At 42.7% G+C, this 21196-nt stretch overlaps 1 protein-coding gene across 1 annotated transcript; it reads left to right on the forward strand.

Moving 5' to 3' along the window:
* The first annotated feature begins 921 nt into the window (after positions 1–921).
* Positions 922–20972, forward strand: LOC110500812 (platelet glycoprotein Ib alpha chain). Its single transcript, XM_036956533.1, has 6 exons — positions 922–1050; positions 5066–5242; positions 14110–14397; positions 14848–15033; positions 20075–20476; positions 20796–20972. Exons 2-6 carry the CDS (start codon positions 5084–5086, stop codon positions 20970–20972), a joined length of 1212 nt encoding a protein of 403 aa, XP_036812428.1. The 5' UTR covers positions 922–1050; positions 5066–5083.
* The last annotated feature ends 224 nt before the right edge of the window (positions 20973–21196 follow it).

The raw sequence follows: 21196 nt of genomic DNA on the forward strand, positions 1-21196 counted from the left end.
ACAGTGTGTTATGGTTAGGGACAGTGTGTTATGGTTAGGGACAGTGTGTTCTGGTTATGGACAGTGTTTTATGGTTAGGGACAGTGTGTTATGGTTAGGGACAGTGTGTTATGGTTAGGGACAGTGTGTTATGGTTAGGGACAGTGTGTTATGGTTAGGGACAGTGTGTTATGGTTAGGGACAGTGTGTTATGGTTGGGGACAGTGTGTTGTGTGTTAGGGACAGTGTGTTATGGTTGGGGCTAGTGTGTTATGGTTAGGGACAGTGTGTTAGGGTTGGGGACAGTGTGGTATGGTTAGGGACAGTGTGTTATGGTTAGGGACAGTGTTTTAGGGACAGTGTGTTAGGGACAGTGTGTTATGGTTGGGGACAGTGTGTTAGGGACAGTGTGTTATGGTTGGGGACAGTGTGTTAGGGACAGTGTGTTATGGTTGGGGACAGTGTGTTATGGTTGGGGACAGTGTGTTAGGGTTGGGGACAGTGTGTTAGGGTTGGGGACAGTGTGTTAGGGTTGGGGACAGTGTGTTAGGGTTGGGGACAGTGTGTGAGCACAGAATTAAATGTGTGTGGTGTGTAATGTGTGTGTGTGTGTGTGGTGTGTAATGTGTATGTGTGTGTGTGGTGTGTAATGATACAAGTGTGTCAAAGCATAAGTGTATTTTTTTAAATATAATGTAGGGTCTTTTTGGAGTGAAATGAAGAGAATATCCAATCAACTATCAGGCAGCTTTCCTGTCAGACATATCTCTTCCTGTCTGTCATTCATAGAGAAACCACGGGTCTTCACACACAGCACACACACACATACACACAATACACAGCACACACACATACACACAATACACAACACGTACACACACACAGACACAGAAACAGGAAACAGCAAACACACAGCACACACACACACCCAGCATGCACACACACCCAGCACACAGACACAGACACACACCCAGCACACACCCAGACAGTTGGGTATATCTTCAGCCAGCTATAGTGTTTGTGTTAGACTCTGGACCAGCTGCAGATTGAAGTCTAAGGAGGAGCAACACGGTAAAGCTCTATTATAAATGACCTGGTAATATGGTAGAAACATCAGTCTCTATTATAAATAACCTGCTAATATGGTAGAAACATCAGTCTCTATTATAAATGACCTGGTAATATGGTAGAAACATTAATCTCTGTTGTAAATAACCTGCTAATATGGTAGAAACATCAGTCTCTATTATAAATGACCTGGTAAAATGGTAGAAACATCAGTCTCTATTATAAATGACCTGCTAATATGGTAGAAACATCAGTCTCTATTATAAATAACCTGCTAATATGGTAGAAACATCAGTCTCTATTATAAATAACCTGCTAATATTGTAGAAACATCAGTCTCTATTATAAATGACCTGGTAATATGGTGGAAACATCAGTCTCTATTATAAATGACCTGCTAATATGGTAGAAACATCAGTCTCTATTATAAATGACCTGGTAATATGGTAGAAACATAAGTCTCTATTATAAATGACCTGGTAATATGGTAGAAACATCAGTCTCTATTATAAATAACCTGCTAATATTGTAGAAACATCAGTCTCTATTATAAATGACCTGGTAATATGGTAGAAACATCAGTCTCTATTATAAATAACCTGCTAATATTGTAGAAACATCAGTCTCTATTATAAATGACCTGGTAATATGGTAGAAACATCAGTCTCTATTATAAATGACCTGGTAATATGGTAGAAACATCAGTCTCTATTATAAATAACCTGCTAATATTGTAGAAACATCAGTCTCTATTATAAATGACCTGGTAATATGGTAGAAACATCAGTCTCTATTATAAATGACCTGGTAATATGGTAGAAACATCAGTCTCTATTATAAATGACCTGGTAATATGGTAGAAACATCAGTCTCTATTATAAATGACCTGGTAATATGGTAGAAACATAAGTCTCTATTATAAATGACCTGGTAATATGGTAGAAACATCAGTCTCTATTATAAATGACCTGGTAATATGGTAGAAACATCAGTCTCTATTATAAATTACCTGGTAATATGGTAGAAACATCAGTCTCTATTATAAATGACCTGGTAATATGGTAGAAACATCAGTCTCTATTATAAATGACCTGGTAATATGGTAGAAACATCAGTCTCTATTATAAATAACCTGCTAATATGGTAGAAACATCAGTCTCTATTATAAATAACCTGCTAATATGGTAGAAACATCAGTCTCTATTATAAATGACCTGGTAATATGGTAGACACATCAGTCTCTATTATAAATGACCTGGTAATATGGTAGAAACATCAGTCTCTATTATAAATGACCTGGTAATATGGTAGAAACATCAGTCTCTATTATAAATGACCTGGTAATATGGTAGAAACATCAGTCTCTATTATAAATTACCTGGTAATATGGTGGAAACATCAGTCTCTATTATAAATGACCTGGTAATATGGTAGAAACATCAGTCTCTATTGTAAATGACCTGGTAATATGGTAGAAACATCAGTCTCTATTATAAATAACCTGCTAATATGGTAGAAACATCAGTCTCTATTATAAATGACCTGGTAATATGGTAGAAACATCAGTCTCTATTATAAATGACCTGGTAATATGGTAGAAACATCAGTCTCTATTATAAATAACCTGCTAATATGGTAGAAACATCAGTCTCTATTATAATTGACCTGGTAATATGGTAGAAACATCAGTCTCTATTATAAATGACCTGGTAATATGGTAGAAACATCAGTCTCTATTATAAATGACCTGGTAATATGGTAGAAACATCAGTCTCTATTATAAATGACCTGGTAATATGGTAGAAACATCAGTCTCTATTATAAATGACTTGGTAATATGGTAGAAACATCAGTCTCTATTATAAATGACCTGGTAATATGGTAGAAACATCAGTCTCTATTATAAATGACCTGGTAATATGGTAGAAACATCAGTCTCTATTATAAATGACCTGGTAATATGGTAGAAACATCAGTCTCTATTATAAATAACCTGCTAATATGGTAGAAACATCAGTCTCTATTATAAATGACCTGCTAATATGGTAGAAACATCAGTCTCTATTGTAAATGACCTGGTAATATGGTAGAAACATCAGTCTCTATTATAAATGACCTGGCAATATGGTAGAAACATTAATCTCTGTTGTAAATAACCTGCTAATATGGTAGAAACATCAGTCTCTATTATACATGACCTGGTAATATGGTAGAAACATCAGTCTCTATTATAAATGACCTGGTAATATGGTAGAAACATCAGTCTCTATTATAAATTACCTGGTAATATGGTGGAAACATCAGTCTCTATTATAAATGACCTGGTAATATGGTAGAAACATCAGTCTCTATTGTAAATTACCTGGTAATATGGTAGAAACATCAGTCTCTATTATAAATGACCTGGTAATATGGTAGAAACATAAGTCTCTATTATAAATGACCTGGTAATATGGTGGAAACAGATCAACATGAAGTGTGTCCCAAATGTCCACCTATTCCCTATATATTGACTGTGTATATTACAGTAAATATACTGTACAATCGTGACCAAAAGTTTTGAGAATGAAACAAATATTAATTTCCACAAACTTTGCTGCTTCAGTGTCTTTAGATATTTTTGTCAGATGTTACTATGGAATACTGAAGTATAATTACAAGCATTTCATAAGTGTCAAAGGCTTTTATTGACAATTACATGAAGTTGATGCAAAGAGTCAATATTTGCAGTGTTGACCGTCTTTTTCAAGACCTCCGCAATCCACCCTGGCATGCTGTCAATTAACTTCTGGGCCACACCCTGACTGATGGCAGCCCATTCTTGAATAATCAATGCTTGGAATTTGTCAGAATTTGTGGGTTTTTGTTTGCCCACCCGCCTCTTGAGGATTGACCAACATTCTCAATGGGATTAAGGTCTGGAGAGTTTCCTGGTCAAGGACCCAAAATATTGATGTTTTGTTCCCCGAGCCACTTAGTTTTCACTTATGCCTTATCACTTTTGCCTTATGGCAAAGTATTCCATCATGCTGGAAAAGGCACTGTTCATCACCAAACTGTTCCTGGATGGTTGGGAGAAGTTGCTCTCGGAGGATGTGTTGGTACCATTCTTTATTCATGGCTGAGAAGCAACCCTACACATGAATGGTCTCAGGATGCTTTACTGTTGGCATGACACACACCTTTTGCAGAATATCAGTCTGTCCCTGATGTTTTTCCTGGAGAGAAGTGGCTTCTTTGCTGCCCTTCTTGACACCAGGCCATCCTCCAAAAGTCTTCTCCTCACTGTTCGTGCAGATGCACTTACACCTGCCTGCTGCCATTCCTGAGCAAGCTCTGTCCTGGGGGTGCCCCAATCCTGCAGCTGAATCAACTTTAGGAGACGGTCCTGGTGCTTGCTGGACTTTCTTGGGCGCCCTGAAGCCTTCTTCACAACAATTGAACCGCTCTCCTTGAAGTTCTTGATGATCCGATAAATGGTTGATTTAGGTGCAATCTTACTGGCAGCAATATCCTGGCCTGTGAAGCCCTTTTTGATCAAAGCAATGATGACGGCACATGTTTCCTTTTAGGTAACCATGATTGACAGAGGAAGAAAAATGTTTCCAAGCTCCACCCTCCTTTTGAAGTTTCCAGTCTGTTATTCAAACTCAATCAGCATGACAAAGTGATCTCCAGCCTTGTCCTCGTCAACACTCACACCTGTGTTAACGAGAGAATCACTGACATGATGTCAACTGGTCCTTTAGTGGCAGGGATGAAATGCAGTGGAAATGTTTTTTGGGGATTCAGTTAGTTTGCATGGCAAAGAGGGACTTTGCAATTAATCTGATCACTCTTCATAACATTCTGGAGTATATGCAAATTGCCATCATACAAACTGAGGCAGCAGATTTTGTGAAAATTAATATTTGTGTCATTCTCAAAACTTTTGGCCACGACTGTATAGTTACTATGGGTCCCGGTAGGGAACTACATATGGGTGCCATAATGATTCTCTCACCTGTTTCTCCTCTAGGTTTTTCAGTCCGTCAGCATGGCACTCGTCTTCCTCCTCCTCTTCCTCCCCCTCTCTCACCACTCCAATGCCATGACTGGTTGCCATAGTGACCGTGACAAAGACCACCGCCCCCGGGTCAACTGCACGGCAACCAACCTTAGTGACGTCCCCGCCAGCATCGACACGACAACCAAGGTACTGCTATACATCTCTATAACAACAGAACAAAATTCATCTAAACTCACCTAAACTCAATAGTTATTCTGGCTTTAACCAAGATTTCAGAAGTTGTCTGGACCGCTGAATAGGTTCTTAGTCCAATGATTGTAAAAGAAAGTTCAGGACAATACTCTCCTCTCCTCTTTACTCTACAAGTAGAGTAGAATGGAAGCTAAGATTTAAAGTTAGTTTTTTCTACATGTAAGAGGTAGGATATACGTAGCTGTTTATGGTTTTTCTCAGATCAGTCTTGAGAGGTTGAGTGACCACCAGAGCCCAACACATTTAACCTACTACTTAGTAGTAGTGGCACCTTTCCTAACAGTAGGGGGTGAAAGGTTCAGAATAACCCACTGTATACAGCCCCTCATAGTGTCTGGTTAATAGCATAGCTCCCCACCTGGTAAACAGCCCTAAGACAGGTTAGGCCCCCTACCCCAAGACCGTGGTAATGACAAGACAGTTCTGCTTGAGGCAACAACACAACAAGCACAATTTCACAGTTCACAGAATAGCCTACTGTAACCTACTTCATGTGTAGCCTAGCTTGAAGACAACCAATGAAACATAGCAACCCAACCTAGCAGTCTTACAGCATTTATATATATTATATAATCCCAATAACAAGCAAAAAGAATGTTCATGTAGTCTGTATGAGAGCTGTCAGGGACTCAAATAAAACATGTAGTCTGTATGAGAGCTGTCAGGGACTCAAATAAAACAAGTAGTCTGTATGAGAGCTGTCAGGGACTCAAATAAAACAAGTAGTCTGTATGAGAGCTGTCAGGGACTCAAATAAAACAAGTAGTCTGTATGAGAGCTGTCAGGGACTCAAATAAAACAAGTAGTCTGTATGAGAGCTGTCAGGGACTCAAATAAAACATGTAGTCTGTATGAGAGCTGTCAGGGACTCAAATAAAACATGTAGTCTGTGTGAGAGCTGTCAGGGACTCAAATAAAACAAGTAGTCTGTATGAGAGCTGTCAGGGACTCAAATAAAACAAGTAGTCTGTATGAGAGCTGTCAGGGACTCAAATAAAACAAGTAGTCTGTATGAGAGCTGTCAGGGACTCAAATAAAACAAGTAGTCTGTATGAGAGCTGTCAGGGACTCAAATAAAACATGTAGTCTGTATGAGAGCTGTCAGGGACTCAAATAAAACAAGTAGTCTGTATGAGAGCTGTCAGGGACTCAAATAAAACATGTAGTCTGTATGAGAGCTGTCAGGGACTCAAATAAAACATGTAGTCTGTATGAGAGCTGTCAGGGACTCAAATAAAACAAGTAGTCTGTATGAGAGCTGTCAGGGACTCAAATAAAACAAGTAGTCTGTATGAGAGCTGTCAGGGACTCAAATAAAACAAGTAGTCTGTATGAGAGCTGTCAGGGACTCAAATAAAACAAGTAGTCTGTATGAGAGCTGTCAGGGACTCAAATAAAACATGTAGTCTGTATGAGAGCTGTCAGGGACTCAAATAAAACATGTAGTCTGTATGAGAGCTGTCAGGGACTCAAATAAAACATGTAGTCTGTATGAGAGCTGTCAGGGACTCAAATAAAACATGTAGTCTGTATGAGAGCTGTCAGGGACTCAAATAAAACATGTAGTCTGCGATGTTGTCACAGTCATTTTCTTCACCTTTGAATGACTAATTAGGCCTAAATGTCCATTATTAACAGTGTCCCTTCTCATCTGTGCCCTGCTATGTAATGTCAAACAACTGAAAAGGTCTACAACTTCAGATGTCTTCTTCTTTCAGGAAGGAATCAGCAAGTCCAATTACTTCACTGGAAACGTTTATAACTAAAACACTTAAATTCACAGCTCTCTTTTGATGTTGGTAACAATTCTTTGATGTCCATCCCTCTGGCAGAAGACAGCTGGCACCACTCCGGGCTGGTAGCTAAATCAAATCAAATAAAATGTTATTGGTCACATACACATGTCGGATCTGTTCTGTCCTAGCAAGCTTCATAGCCTGAACTTCGCAGTCAGGCCTTAAATAAAGGTGAAATAAATAATATAAATTAAATATCAAGTAAAATATATCTGTATATCTGTATACATGGTTAGCAGATGTTAATGTGAGTGTAGTGAAATGCTTGTGCTTCTAGCTCCCACCATGCAGTAATATCTAACAAGTTTTCTAACTATTTCACAACAACTACCTTTTACACACAAGTGTAAAGGAATGAATAAGAATATGTACATATAAATATATGGATGAGCGATGTCCGAACGGCATAGGCAAGATGCAGCAGATGGTATAGAATACAGTATATACGTATGAGATGATGATGAGATAATGTAGGATATGGAAACATTATATAAAGTGTCATTGTTTAATGTGACTAGTGATACATTTATTAAATCCAATTTTTAATGATTAAAGTGGCTAGAGATTTGAGTCAGTATGTTGGCAGCAGCCACTCAATGTTAGTGATGGCTGTTTAACAGTCTGATGGCCTTGAGATAGAAGCTGTTTTTCAGTCTCTCGGTCCCAGCTTTGATGCACCTGTAATGACCTCGCCTTCTGGATGATAGCTGAGTGAACAGGCAGTGGCTCGGGTGGTTGTTGTCCTTGATGATCTTTTTGGCCTTCCTGTGACATCGGGTGGTGTAGGTGTCCTGGGAGGTCAGGTAGTTTGCCCCCGGTGATGCGTTGTGCAGACCTCACTACCCTCTGGAGAGCCTTACGGTTGTGGGTGGAGCAGTTGCCGTACCAGGCGGTGATACAGCCCGACAGGATTCTCTCGATTGTGCATCTGTAAAAGTGAGTGTTGTGTGAGTGTTTTTGGAGACAAGCCAAATTCCTTCAGCCTCCTGAGGTTGAAGAGGCGCTGTTGCGCCTTCTTCACCACTCTGTCTGTGTGGGTGGACCATTTCAGTTTGTCCGTGATGTGTACACCGAGGAACTTAAAACTTTCCACCTTCTCCGCTACTGTCCTCCTCCACTACTGTACCGTCAATGTGGATAGGGGGGTTACCCACCACTGCGACCTGTACGCTCTCGTTGGCTGGCCATAGATTCATACTCCTTGCCAAATCCTCTGGCTCCAGGTCATCTACAAGTCTCTGCTAGGTAAATCCCCGCCTTATCTCAGCTCACTGGGCACCATAGCAGCACCCACCCGTAGCACTCCAGCAGGTATATCTCACTGGTCACCCAAAACCAGTTCCTCCTTTGGCTGCATTTCCTTCCAGTTCTCTAATGACTGGAACAAACTGCATAAATCACTGAAGCTGAAGTCCCATATCTCCCTCACTAACTTTAACCTTTCTAGCGCCGGGGTTCCCTCGACAACATTCCGCTGAAAAGGCAGCGCGTGAAATTCAAAAATATTCTTTAGAAATATGTAACTCTCACACATTAACAAGTCCAATACAGCAAATGAAAGATAAGCATCTTGTTAATCTACCCATCGTGTCTGATTTCAAAAATGCTTTACAGCTAAAGCAAAACATATGATTATGTTAGATCACCGCCAAGTCGAAAAAACACACAGCCATTTTTGCAGACAAATATAGGAGTCACAAAAAAGCAGAAATATAGATAAATGAATCACTAACCTTTGATGATGTTCAGATGTTCAGATAGGCTGAGAGAGGCTGGACTGAGGGCATCACAGACATCACTGTCAACAATGTCGCCTATGGGCACAAACCCACCGTCGCTGGACCAGACAGGACTGGCAAAAAGTGCTCTTCACTGCCAAGTCGCGGTCTTGTCTCACCAGGGGTGATGGTCAGAATCACATTTATCGTCAAAGGAATGAGCGTTACACCGAGGCCTGTACTCTGGAGCGGGATCGATTTGGAGGTGGAGGGTCCGTCATGGTCTGGGACGGTGTATCACAGCATCATCAGACTGAGCTTGTTGTCATTGCAGGCAATCTCAATGCTGTGCGTTACAGGGAAGACCTCCTCCTCCCTCATGTGGTACCCTTCCTGCAGGCTCATCCTGACATGACCCTCCAGCATGACAATGCCACTAGCCATACTGCTCGTTCTGTGCGTGATTTCCTGCAAGACAGGAATGTCAGTGTTATGCCATGGCCAGCGAAGAGCCTGGATCTCAATCCCATTGAGCATGTCTGGTACCTGTTGGATCGGAGGGTGAGGGCTAGGGCCATTCCCCCCAGAAATGTCTGGGAACTTGCAGGTGCCTTGGTGGAAGAGTGGGGTAACATCTCACAGCAAGAACTGGCAAATCTGGTGCAGTCCATGAGGAGGAGATGCACTGCAGTACTTAATGCAGCACCAGATACTGACTGTTACTTTTGATTTTGACCAACCCCCTTTCTTCATGGACACATTATTCCGTTGCTGTTAGTCACATGTCTGTGGAACTTGTTCAGTTTATGTCTCAGTTGTTGAATCTTGTCATGTGCACACAAATATTTACATATGTTAAGTTTGCTGAAAATAAACGCAGATGACAGTGAAGACTTTGATATACGTAGTTCGTTACAGACAGATAGAGTTTAGTAGTCTTGGAAAGTCTCTGAACAGATTATGGTGATATCATTTATCAAAGTGCAGCTGCTACTTAAACCTTTGGATTCCATCTACCATAGCCCTTTGTTTTGTTACAGGGGACATGTTTGATACTCATTACTGCATCCTGTATCAAAAGGTTGGCTGGACTTCGCTAAAGACCCGTAGATCGCTACTTGACTCCCTTTTATTTCACACAAGACCCCACTTCATAAACGTCCATCTTATCTAACTTTGCTGTTGAAGTATAGACACCTGAGTTGCCTAACCCGTTCACAGGATTGGTTAACACTTGAGGTTCCTAGGGTCTCCACCGAGCTATGTAAATCTGTTTTTAGTTTTAATGCAACATTACGTTACATACCATCCAGCATTACGCTGGAACAAAAATTCTAAATAAATGTCATCCTGATGTTCTGGTGCCGTTCAGCCAGTATAAAGTATTGATTGGGGACCATATAACTGATGTTCTGGTGCCGTTCAGCCAGTATAAAGTATTGATCGGGGACTATGTAAATAATGTTCTGGTGCCGTTGGGGCGGTATAAAGTATTGATCGGGGTCTATGTAACTGATGTTCTGGTGCCGTTGGGGCGGTATAAAGTATTGATCGGGGACCATGTAACTGATGTTCTGGTGCCGTTCAGCCAGTATAAAGTATTGATTGGGGACCATGTAATTGATGTTCTGGTGCCGTTCAGACAGTATAAAGTATTGATTGGGGATTATTATTTGTGCAGGAATGTAACTGATTTTCTGGGTGATTTGTGGTGTTTTATTTGTGCTTCCGTTGACTATGTTTCTGTATCTTAACGTGTATATATTTTTTTTTGGGGGGGGGGGGGGGGGGGGGGGTATAATGTGTATACTGTATACTTTTGGGGGGTATAATGTGTATATTTGTAACAATGCCGGCGGAGAAGAAGGCTGCCGTTTTATTGTCCCCAACTAATTGTTTTTTTTCTGTTGTTTGTAACTTATTATGTATTTTGTACATAATGTTGCCGCTACCGTATCTTATAACCAAAACAACTTCTGTCCATGAGGACTGCGATTACTCACCGACTGTCAGAATCCTTTTTTCTTGTAACGAGTCTGACGAGCCCGACGCGAATGATATACTGCTTTCTCGGGAACAGGCTCAGATTCCCGTGATTTGGGTGAAGTGGAGGTGGAGAAAATTGGGCCAGAGGGCGAGCTGCCTTCTGAGAATTCGTAGACGATTGAGTAAACCCCCACTTCCTTTCATTCTGCAAGCAAACGTTCAGTCTTTGGAGAATTAAATCGATGACCTACACAGAAGATTAAACTACCAATGGGACATTCAAAACTATAATATCTTACACTTCATGGAGTTGTGGCTGAACGACGACACTGTCAACATACAGCTGGCTGGTTATAAGCTGCACCGGCAGGATAGAACAGCATTATCTGGTAAGACAAGGGGCGGCGGACTATGTATTTTTGTAAATAACAGCTGGTGCACGATATCTAAGGAAGTCTTGAGCTATTGCTCACCTGAGGTAGAGTATCTCATGATAACCTGTAGACCACACTATCTACCTAGAGAGTTTTCATCTGTATTTTTCGTAGCTGTTTACATACCATCACAGACTGAGGCTGGCACTAAGACAGCATTGAATGAGCTGTATTCCACCATAAGCAAACATTCACCCAGAGGCGGCACTACAAGTAGCCGGACTCTTTAAAGCAGGGAAACTTAAATCCGTTTTTCCAAACGGATTTACTACAACCCGATGCTGGCACAAAGGCCACACTCAATGAGCTGCATAAGGCCATAAGCAAACAGGGGACTTTAATGCAGGGAAACCTTAAATCCGTTTGACCTAATTTCTACTAGCATGTTAAATGTGCAACCAGAGGGAAAAAAAACTCTGAACCACCTTTACTCCACACACAGAGACGCATACAAAGCTCTCCCTAGCCCTCCATTTGGCAAATCTGACCATAATTCTATCCTCCTCATTCCTGCTTACTTGCAAAAATTAAACGGAGGAAGCAGTTGCTAAGTGGTCAGATGAAGCAGATGCTAAGCTACAGGACTGTTTTGCTAGCACAGACTAGAATATGTTCCGGGATTCCTCCGATGGCATTAAGGAGTACATCACTTCAGTCATTGGCTTCATCAATAAGTGTATCGATGACTTCATCCCCACAGTGAGCGTACGTACATACCCCAACCAGAAGCCATGGATCACAGGCAACATCCCCACTGAGCTAAAGGCTAGAGCTTCCGTTTTCAAGGAGTGGAACTCTAACCCGGAAGCTTATAAGAAATCCAGCTATGAACTCTGACAAACCATCAAATAGGCAAAGCATCAATACAGGACTAAGATTGAATCATACTACACCAGCTCGTCAGATGTGGCAGGGCTTGCAAATCCATATCCACATTACAGACAAGAAAGGGAAGAACAGCTGAGAGCTGCCCACTGACACGAGCCTACCAGACAAGCTAAACTACTTCTCTGCTCGCATCGAGGTAAATAACACTAAAACATGCATGAGAGCACCAGCTGTTCCGGAAGACTGTGTGATCACGCTCTCCGAAGCTGATGTGAGTAAGACTTATAAACAGGTCAACATTCACAAGGCCGCAGGGCCAGACGGATTACCAGGACCTGTACTGCGCGCATGCGCTGACCAACTGGCAAGTGTCTTCACTGACATTTTCAACCTCTCCCTGTCCGAGTCTGTAATACTAACATGTTTTAAGCAGACCACCATAGTGCCTGTGCTCAAGAACACTAAGGTAACCTGCCTAAATGACTACCGACCCGTAGCACTCACATCTGTAGCCATGAAGTGCTTTGAAAGTCTGGTCATGGACCACATCAACACCATTATCCCAGAAATACTTAATACACTCTAATTTGCATACCGACCCAACAGATCCACAAATGACGCAATCTCTACTGCACTCCACACTACCCTTTCCCACCTGAACAAAAGGAACACCAATGTGAGAATGCTATTCATCAACTACAGCTCAGCGTTCAACCCCATAGTGACCTCATAGTGACCTCAAAGCTCATCAATAAGCTAAGGACCCTAAGACTAACTGGATCCTGGACTTCCTGGCGGGCAGCCTCCAGGTGGTAAGGGTAGGTAACAACACATCTGATACGTTGATCCTCAACACAGGGGCCCCTCAGGGGTGCGTGCTCAGTCCCCTCCTGCACTCCCTGTGCACTCATGACTGCACGGCCAGGCATGACTGCACAGCCAACACCATCATTAAGTTTGCCAATGACACAACAGTGGTAGGCCTGATCACAGACAATGAAGAGACAGCCTATAGGGAGGAGGTCAGAGACCTGGCCGTGCGGTGCCAGGACAACAACCTCTCCCTCTACGTGATCAAGACAAAGGAGATGATTGTGGAGTACAAGAAAAAGAGGACTGAGCACGCACCCATTCTCATCGACAGGGCCTCAGTGGAGCAGGTTGAGAGCTTCAAGTTCCTTGGTGTCCACATCACCAACAAACTATTATGGTCCGAGGAAACAGTGTGCACTGCACCCGGACCGCCACAGGAGTCGCTGGTGTGCGATGAGACAAGGATATCCCTACTGGCCAAACCCTCCCTCCCTCCCAGACGACGCTAGGCCAATTGTGCGTTGCCCCATGGACTCCCGGTCGTGGCCGGTTACGACAGAGCCTGGGCGCGAGTCCAGAGTCTCTGGTGGCACAGCTGGCGCTGCAGTACAGCGCCCTTAACCACTGCGCCACCCGGGAGGCCCCTATAGCCTCCACATTGACTCTGTACCGTAACACCCTGTATATAGCCTGCACATTGTTATTTTACTTCTGCTCTTCAATTAATTGTTACTTTTATTTCTTATTCTTATGTCTTTTTTTAAACTGCGTTGTTTGTTAGGGGCTCGTAACTAAGCATTTCACTGTAAGGTCTACTACAACTCTTGTATTCAGCGCATGTGACTAATAAAATTAGATTTGGTATATATTATACTGTATATACAGGGCATATTTATATTGTATATACAGGGTATTTGTATTGTATGTACAGGGTGTATTTGTGTTGTATATACAGGGTGTATTTGTACTGTATATACAGGGCATATTTATATTGTATATACAGGGTGTGTTTATATTGTATATACAGGGTGTGTTTATATTGTATATACAGGGTGTGTTTATATTGTATATACAGGGTGTATTTGTGTTGCATATACAGGGCATATTTGTATTATATACTATATTATACTACATTATCATCTCTCATCTACTATACTACATTATCATCATATCTCCTCTACTCTACTATACTATACTACATTATCATCGTCTCTCCTGTGTTCTAGGTGCTGATCTTCACCCAGAACCAGTTCTCCAGTCTAACCTGGTCCTCCTATAGTCACTTCCCAGAGCTCTATGAGATAGATTTGAGCCACAACACAATTCCAGAGGTTCCCCTGTCCCCCGGCCCGATTCTCCCCACTCTAGGGGTTCTACGCCTGGTAGGGAACCGCATTAGAACCCTGCCCCCTCACTCCTTCAGGGCCACGCCGGGCCTGCTAGAACTCTATCTGGACCAGAACATTCTGGAGACACTAGACGACCTGTCCTTCTCTGGGCTCAGGCTGCTACAGGTCAGTACGCCACTTAATTAGTTGATTTGTTTATTGGTTAATTTTTTGGTTACCTGATTAGCTAGTTAGTTAGCTAGTCAGTACATGTTTTAGTTAGCTAGTCAGTTAGTTACCTAGTCAGTTATCTAGTTAGCTAGCCATTTAGTTATCTAGTTAGTTAGTTAGTTAGCTAGTCAGTTATCTAGTCAGTTAGTTAGTTACCTAGCTAGTTAGTCAGTCAGTCAGTTAGTTAGCTAGTCAGTAAGTTAGCTAGTTAGTTAGCTTGTCAGTCAGTCAGTTATTTAGCTAGTCAGTTAGTCAGTTGGTTTGTTAGTAAGTTAGCTAGTTAGTTAGCTAGCTAGTGAGTCAGTTAGTCAGTTAGCTAGTCAGTTAGTTATTTAGCTAGTTAGCTAGTCAGTCAGCTAGTTGGTTAGCTAGTAAGTCAATTAACACCCATGTTGTTTGTTCTAGATCCTGGAACTTTCTCAGAACCGTATCTCTGTTCTGCCCCCTCTGATGTTTCGCTCCCTCCCAGCCATCGAAACCTTGGTTCTAGAGCAGAACCACATCAGAACCATGCCTGACCAGTGGTTCTCTGCCAAACCTGAAGTTCCCTACACCTACCTGTCGCAGAACCCCTGGGCCTGCTTCTGTAAGGTACATTCTCTAGTCTAGATCACTGTGAGGTATGTTCTCTAGTCTAGAACCCTGTAAGGTATGTTCTCTAGTCTATAACCCTGTATGGTATGTTCTCTAGTCTAGAACCCTGTGAGGTATGTTCTCTAGTCTAGAACCCTGTAAGGTATGTTCTCTAGTCTAGAACCCTGTAAGGTATGTTCTCTAGTCAAGAACCCTGTGGGGTAAGTTCCCTAGTCTAGAACCCTTAAAATACATTATCTTGTCTAGAAACCCTGTAAGGTATGCTCTAGTCTAGAGCCCTGTAAAATACATTATCTAGTCTAGAAACCCTGTAAGGTATGTTCTCTAGTCTAGAACCCTGTAAGGTATGCTCTCTAGTCTAGAGCCCTGTAAGGTATGCTCTCTAGTCTAGAACCCTGTAAGGTATGTTCTCTAGTCTAGAACCCTGTAAGGTATGTTCTCTAGTCAAGAACCCTGTTTGGTAAGTTCTCTAGTCTAGAACCCCGTAAGGTATGCTCTCTAGTCTAGAACCCTGTAAAATACATTATCTAGTCCAGTCTAGAAACCCATATTACATGTTTTATTTATTTTTATTTCACCTTTATTTAACCAGGTAGGCTAGTTGAGAACACCTTTATTTAACCAGGTAGGCTAGTTGAGAACAAGTTCTCATTTACAACAGTGACCTGGCCAAGATTAAGCAAAGCAGTGCGACACAAACAACAACACATAACATATATTATGTTCTCTAGTCTAGAACCCTGTAAGGTACGTTCTATAGTCCAGAACCCTGTAAGGTATGTTCCCTCGTCAAGAAGCTTGTAAAGTACGTGCTCTAGTCTAAAACCCTGTAAAGTTCATTCTCTAGTCTAGAACCCTATAAGGTATGATCTCTGTTCTAGTCTAGAACCCTATAAGGTATGTTCGTAAGTCTAGTCTAGAACACTGTAAGGTATGTTCTGTAGTCAAGAACCCTGTGCGGTACAATCTCTAATCTAGAACACTGTAAGGTATGTTCGCTAGTCTAGAACCCTGTAAGGTATGTTCTTTAGCCTAGTCTAGAGCCCTGTAAGGTATGTTCTCTAGTCTAGTCTAGAACTTTGTAAGGTATGTTCTCTAGTGTAGAACCATGTAAGGTAAGTTCCATAGTGTAGAACCATGTAAGGTAAATTCTCTAATCTAGAACCCTGTGTCATGTCTTTGGCTATGCCGGATTACGTGATATGACATGCTGTTCTATAAAATAATTTCTCTGTAATTAATATTACCTGATTAAGCTACTCAGGTAAATAATTAACTAGAAAGTCGGGGCAAAACGAAAGAATGTTTATAGACCTGTTATCTTCCAAATAAACTTTTAAAGACCTGGTAATCTTTTACATCAATAGCAGTCAATATTTAATTGCCACCTTATTTAGTCTCATCTGAAAGTTGTAAATTCTTGGTTGTCTTCACGAACCCTGGCTAACAAATTGAATCAGCAATACAAATTTGGTTTAATTAGTTATTTACTAAATACCTAAATAATCACACAGAATGGATCATGCATTGATTACAAATGTCATAAAGAAAATGTCCCTGGTGGACTGAGCCGACATGACGGCTGGTTAAACAAAGGAAAGGGGGTTGGGTTTGAGTGAAAGAGCGGGAAGACTGAGGAACAAAAAGGGAGAAGCTATGCTATCGTAAATACAGTATCTTTTGCATTCTAAATTTCCGCCCATTTGAAAACGGAAAATGCAATAAATATTTACTCGGAGCTGGGCTTTGATCGGTTGTTCGTAGATGGGAAGCCGGGTTGTCCAGCATGGATCTCTGGTCCTCTGAAGACTGTAGCGTGGTGAACTGGAGCGTGGTAGAATGGATACTCTGTCCATCCTCTCCTAGCCCACGTTTAGAGGGCGGAGGGGGGAGCATTTCTTTAGTGAATAAGAGTTCAAAGTTCATACCAAGTTGCCATACTTTAAGCTCATGCTATATTCTGTCTGGTATAGTCAAAATTCTTCCTTTCGACGTGTTGACCGTCATCTTCACGTTGAAATTCGATGCTGATTTCGTTAGGTTATCTGAGCCCTTTTAACGTAGGACCATCGCCCTAACGTACTCGGGAACAGGTTTATTCTGAGCCCTTTTAATGTAGGACCGTCGCTCTAACGTCCTCGGAACAGAATGTTACATTTTCATCAAGGGGTTTACATAGGATTGGGAGAGAGGGCTGTGTGTCATAGTTTACAACCCATGTGTCACGAACCGGCTCAAAGCCCGTAACAAAGGGAGACAACGTGGAGATAAGGAGTAACAAAATATATATTTATTAACTAAAGCAACTAAGGAAAATATACAATGATGTGTGTAATCAGTAGTGTAAGTGAGTTTTGCGTGCATGAATGTGATAATGCAGGGTGTTGAAAGGTGCCAAAGCAAACAAACAAAAGGCCACCAAGAACCACAACACAATCTACAAAGGTGTCTGCATGGAGAGAGTCTCTTCCATGAATGTGGAAGAGGTCCATTTATCCTGGGAGACACCTGGCCCAGGTGTTTCCCATGAAGCTGACGACCCTCCCAACTCCGCCCACCGGCATCCTAATAAGGAAACAAGAACAAAGACAGAATACAGCAGACAGAGTGGGAGGGTCGTCACATTCCCCCCCATAAAACCGGGGACCAACAAGGACCCCGGAACAACATACCAGCCTCTGCGTCCCAAATTGACACAGCCCCTGCGTCCCAAATTGACACAGCCCCTGCGTCCCAAATTGATGAGGGGTTATGTGTTCACACCTCCACCTGCCCCAGCCAACCTCCTCCCCAGACATCAGCAACCTTTGCGCATAGGAAGCAATATTTAAGAGGAAAGAAGAACACAAGACCAGGAGGGAACAGACAGGAAAGATAGAACATGACAACCCCAACCAATGGTCAGTCACGTAAACATTCAGGAACATGGCACAAAAGACCACAACAGCTACAAACTCCAACGAAAAGAACATCAGGGTCCTTCTTAATTTTTTACAACTCCCAACGATTCCTAGTCACTTCCAACGATTCATAGTCACTTCCAACGATTCATAGTCACTTCCAACGATTCATAGTCACTTCCAACGAAACAGAATTTCACTAATTTCAATCATTTAACCTTGTAGTGTTCAGCGATCTTCAACAGCTGTTCTTTAGTACCTAATTCTAACAGTTCCTCTGATGAAAGCGAATGAACTTGTCTACATGAGACACCATAGTCATAAGTAAATAATCTTGCTCAACCCCTCTGCTGAGCACATCAGACCACAACCAGAGAAATGACAATCACCCTGAGCACCACAGAAGAGAGATGAGATACGGAGCTTCCCCAAAACCTACAATAACTCAACCCTAGTCTTCATGCAGATTTGCGGTGGGTATTTACGCACTGTAGCCCGCTGGCAAGGAAATAGAACTCCCCAGCATGCTGGCAAATTCCACCAAGCCACGGATGTGCCCCCAAGACAACTGCTCAGTCCACAGACACCACACAAAAATAACAAACATTTAACCATGCCCAACATGTCCAAAATTGAAACACGTCGCTAAGCCTATCAGGGGAAAAGGCTATAGCTCCAGGTAGCAAGTTCCACTACCCTACACAAATCTCCTACCGAGGTACACAGCCGATTTACTCACCTCCTCAGACTGATGTCCCAACAGAAAGTAGAACAAACGTTTCCAGGCTAGGCAGGGCCTGGAAACTAATCATTATACTCTCTCCAACGCAGCACACAATCCAAACAAAGGCAACCAATACTGGGCCTATTAAACTCAACCACAATATGCAAACCAAACACGTACCTCCACAGTCTCCCAAACCAATAGTTCAAATATCCCGGACGAGCCCCCACTTGTCACGAACCGGCTCAAAGCCCGTAACAAAGGGAGACAACGTGGAGATAAGGAGTAACAAAATATATATTTATTAACTAAAGCAACTAAGGAAAATATACAATGATGTGTGTAATCAGTAGTGTAAGTGAGTTTTGCGTGCATGAATGTGATAATGCAGGGTGTTGAAAGGTGCCAAAGCAAACAAACAAAAGGCCACCAAGAACCACAACACAATCTACAAAGGTGTCTGCATGGAGAGAGTCTCTTCCATGAATGTGGAAGAGGTCCATTTATCCTGGGAGACACCTGGCCCAGGTGTTTCCCATGAAGCTGACGACCCTCCCAACTCCACCCACTGGCATCCTAATAAGGAAACAAGAACAAAGACAGAATACAGCAGACAGAGTGGGAGGGTCGTCACACATGTCTGTTCACTTGGGCCTTGGGCTGAGTGAGCAGAGTGGTGTTCTTCTGACAAACCGTTCTCTTATTAAGAAGCTAAAAATTACATTTAATCTTTTCACAAATAGTTTCATATTTAAACATTTAAATTGCAAAACAATTCCATGCGAATCTGATAACTAGAAAGTGTAGACTTTCCAAGATACATTTTATGTCGTCCTATCAACAGTAACCATGTCTTAGACGCCAACTGAACTGACATCATATTCATTAAGTCCCAACGCATATTTTCAACTGGTTGGATTACTGAAATATGTTTCCGTTTCCCATCTTTTGATGTCACCAGACTCTCTATGTTAACAAAGGGATTTTCAATAGTTACATCGTTAGAGTAGAGAGAGAGAGATAGGGGAAAGTTATTTGTGGGGGTCATAAACCTCCCCCCTCAGACCAACATCATGACAACTGTAAGGAATGTTATCTATTCTAGTCTAGAACCCTGTAAGGAATGTTATCTATTCTAGTCTAAAACGCTGTAAGCAATGTTATCTAGTCTAGTCTAGAACCCTGTAAGGTACATTATCTAGTCTAGAACCATGTAAGTTCTCTAGTCTAGAGCCCTGTAAGAAATGTTGTCTAGTCTAGAACCCTGTATGTAATGTTATCTAGTCTAGTCTAGAACTCTGTAAGGTACGTTATCTAGTCTAGAACCCTGTAAGGTATGTTCTCTATTCTATTCCAGAACCATGTAAGGTACGTTCTCTAGGTGTGTTTAAATAAAGTTGTATTGTATTTGAAGGTGGGTTACCTGAAGAAACACCTGGATGATCAGGGCTTCAACGTGTACACGAGGGATGGAATAATCATCACTCCGGACGAAGAGAGTGTTACCTGTGCCACACCTCCCTCCCTGGCCGGCCGACCAATCGTGGGGCTGGAGGATGAGGAGTACTGCTCACCTGGTGCCAAACCTGATGGCCCCCCTGGAGACTCTGAACCTCAACCTACCCCTACACTACCCCCCACCACCACTATGCCACCAACCACAGGAGCCACAACCACAGTTCCTACTACCTTCCCCACCACTACTACTCCTGCTACCACTACTACTGTGGTACCCACTACTCCTGCTACCACTACTACTACTGTGGTACCCACTACTCCTGCTACTACTACTGCTACTGTGGTACCCACTACTCCTGCTACCACTACTACTCCTACTACCACTACTACTGCTACTACTACTGTGGTACCCACTACTACCACCACAGCTACCCTGAAACCCACCACCCCTCCTCTACACCCTACCGACCCCACCCACCTGCCCCTCCTGCTGAATGAGTCAGTCACATGGTCTTGGTGGGAGATAGTGACCATCCTGGTGGAGTGGGAGGAGAGCAGGGCGGGGAAAGAGGAGGGGATGGTCGGGGGAGGGAACAGCTGGGAGCATCATGGTCTCTATAGAGGATCTTCCAGACTCTCACCACACCCCACCATGACCACAACCGTCACACCTAGAGCCCCATCTCAACCACCTAGGACCCCAACTCAACCACCTAGGACCCCACCTAGAACCCCAACTCAACCACCTAGAACCCCAACTCAACCCCCTAGAACCCCAACTCAACCCCCTAGAACCCCAACTCAACCACCTAGGACCCCAACTCAACCCCCACTACCTAGAACCCAGACCCTGACCGCCCCAGTGACCACAGTCAGACAGGTTGGAGGTTCAGATCCCTGGGGGGATCAGCTGGGACGGGGGGGTGGTAGTGCGGCAGGAGGCAGAGCTGTGTTCTGCTGGTGGCTGTTTGCAGGGTGTGTTTTGTTGTGTGTTCTGTCTGGGGGGTGGGTGTGTGTGAGCGGCCTATGGCTATGGAGGATGTATAGGACTGTCTATAGGCCTCTACTGAACAGGGGG

This window comes from Oncorhynchus mykiss, chromosome 21 (genome assembly GCF_013265735.2).
Source record: "Oncorhynchus mykiss isolate Arlee chromosome 21, USDA_OmykA_1.1, whole genome shotgun sequence".
Lineage (NCBI taxonomy): Eukaryota > Metazoa > Chordata > Actinopteri > Salmoniformes > Salmonidae > Oncorhynchus > Oncorhynchus mykiss.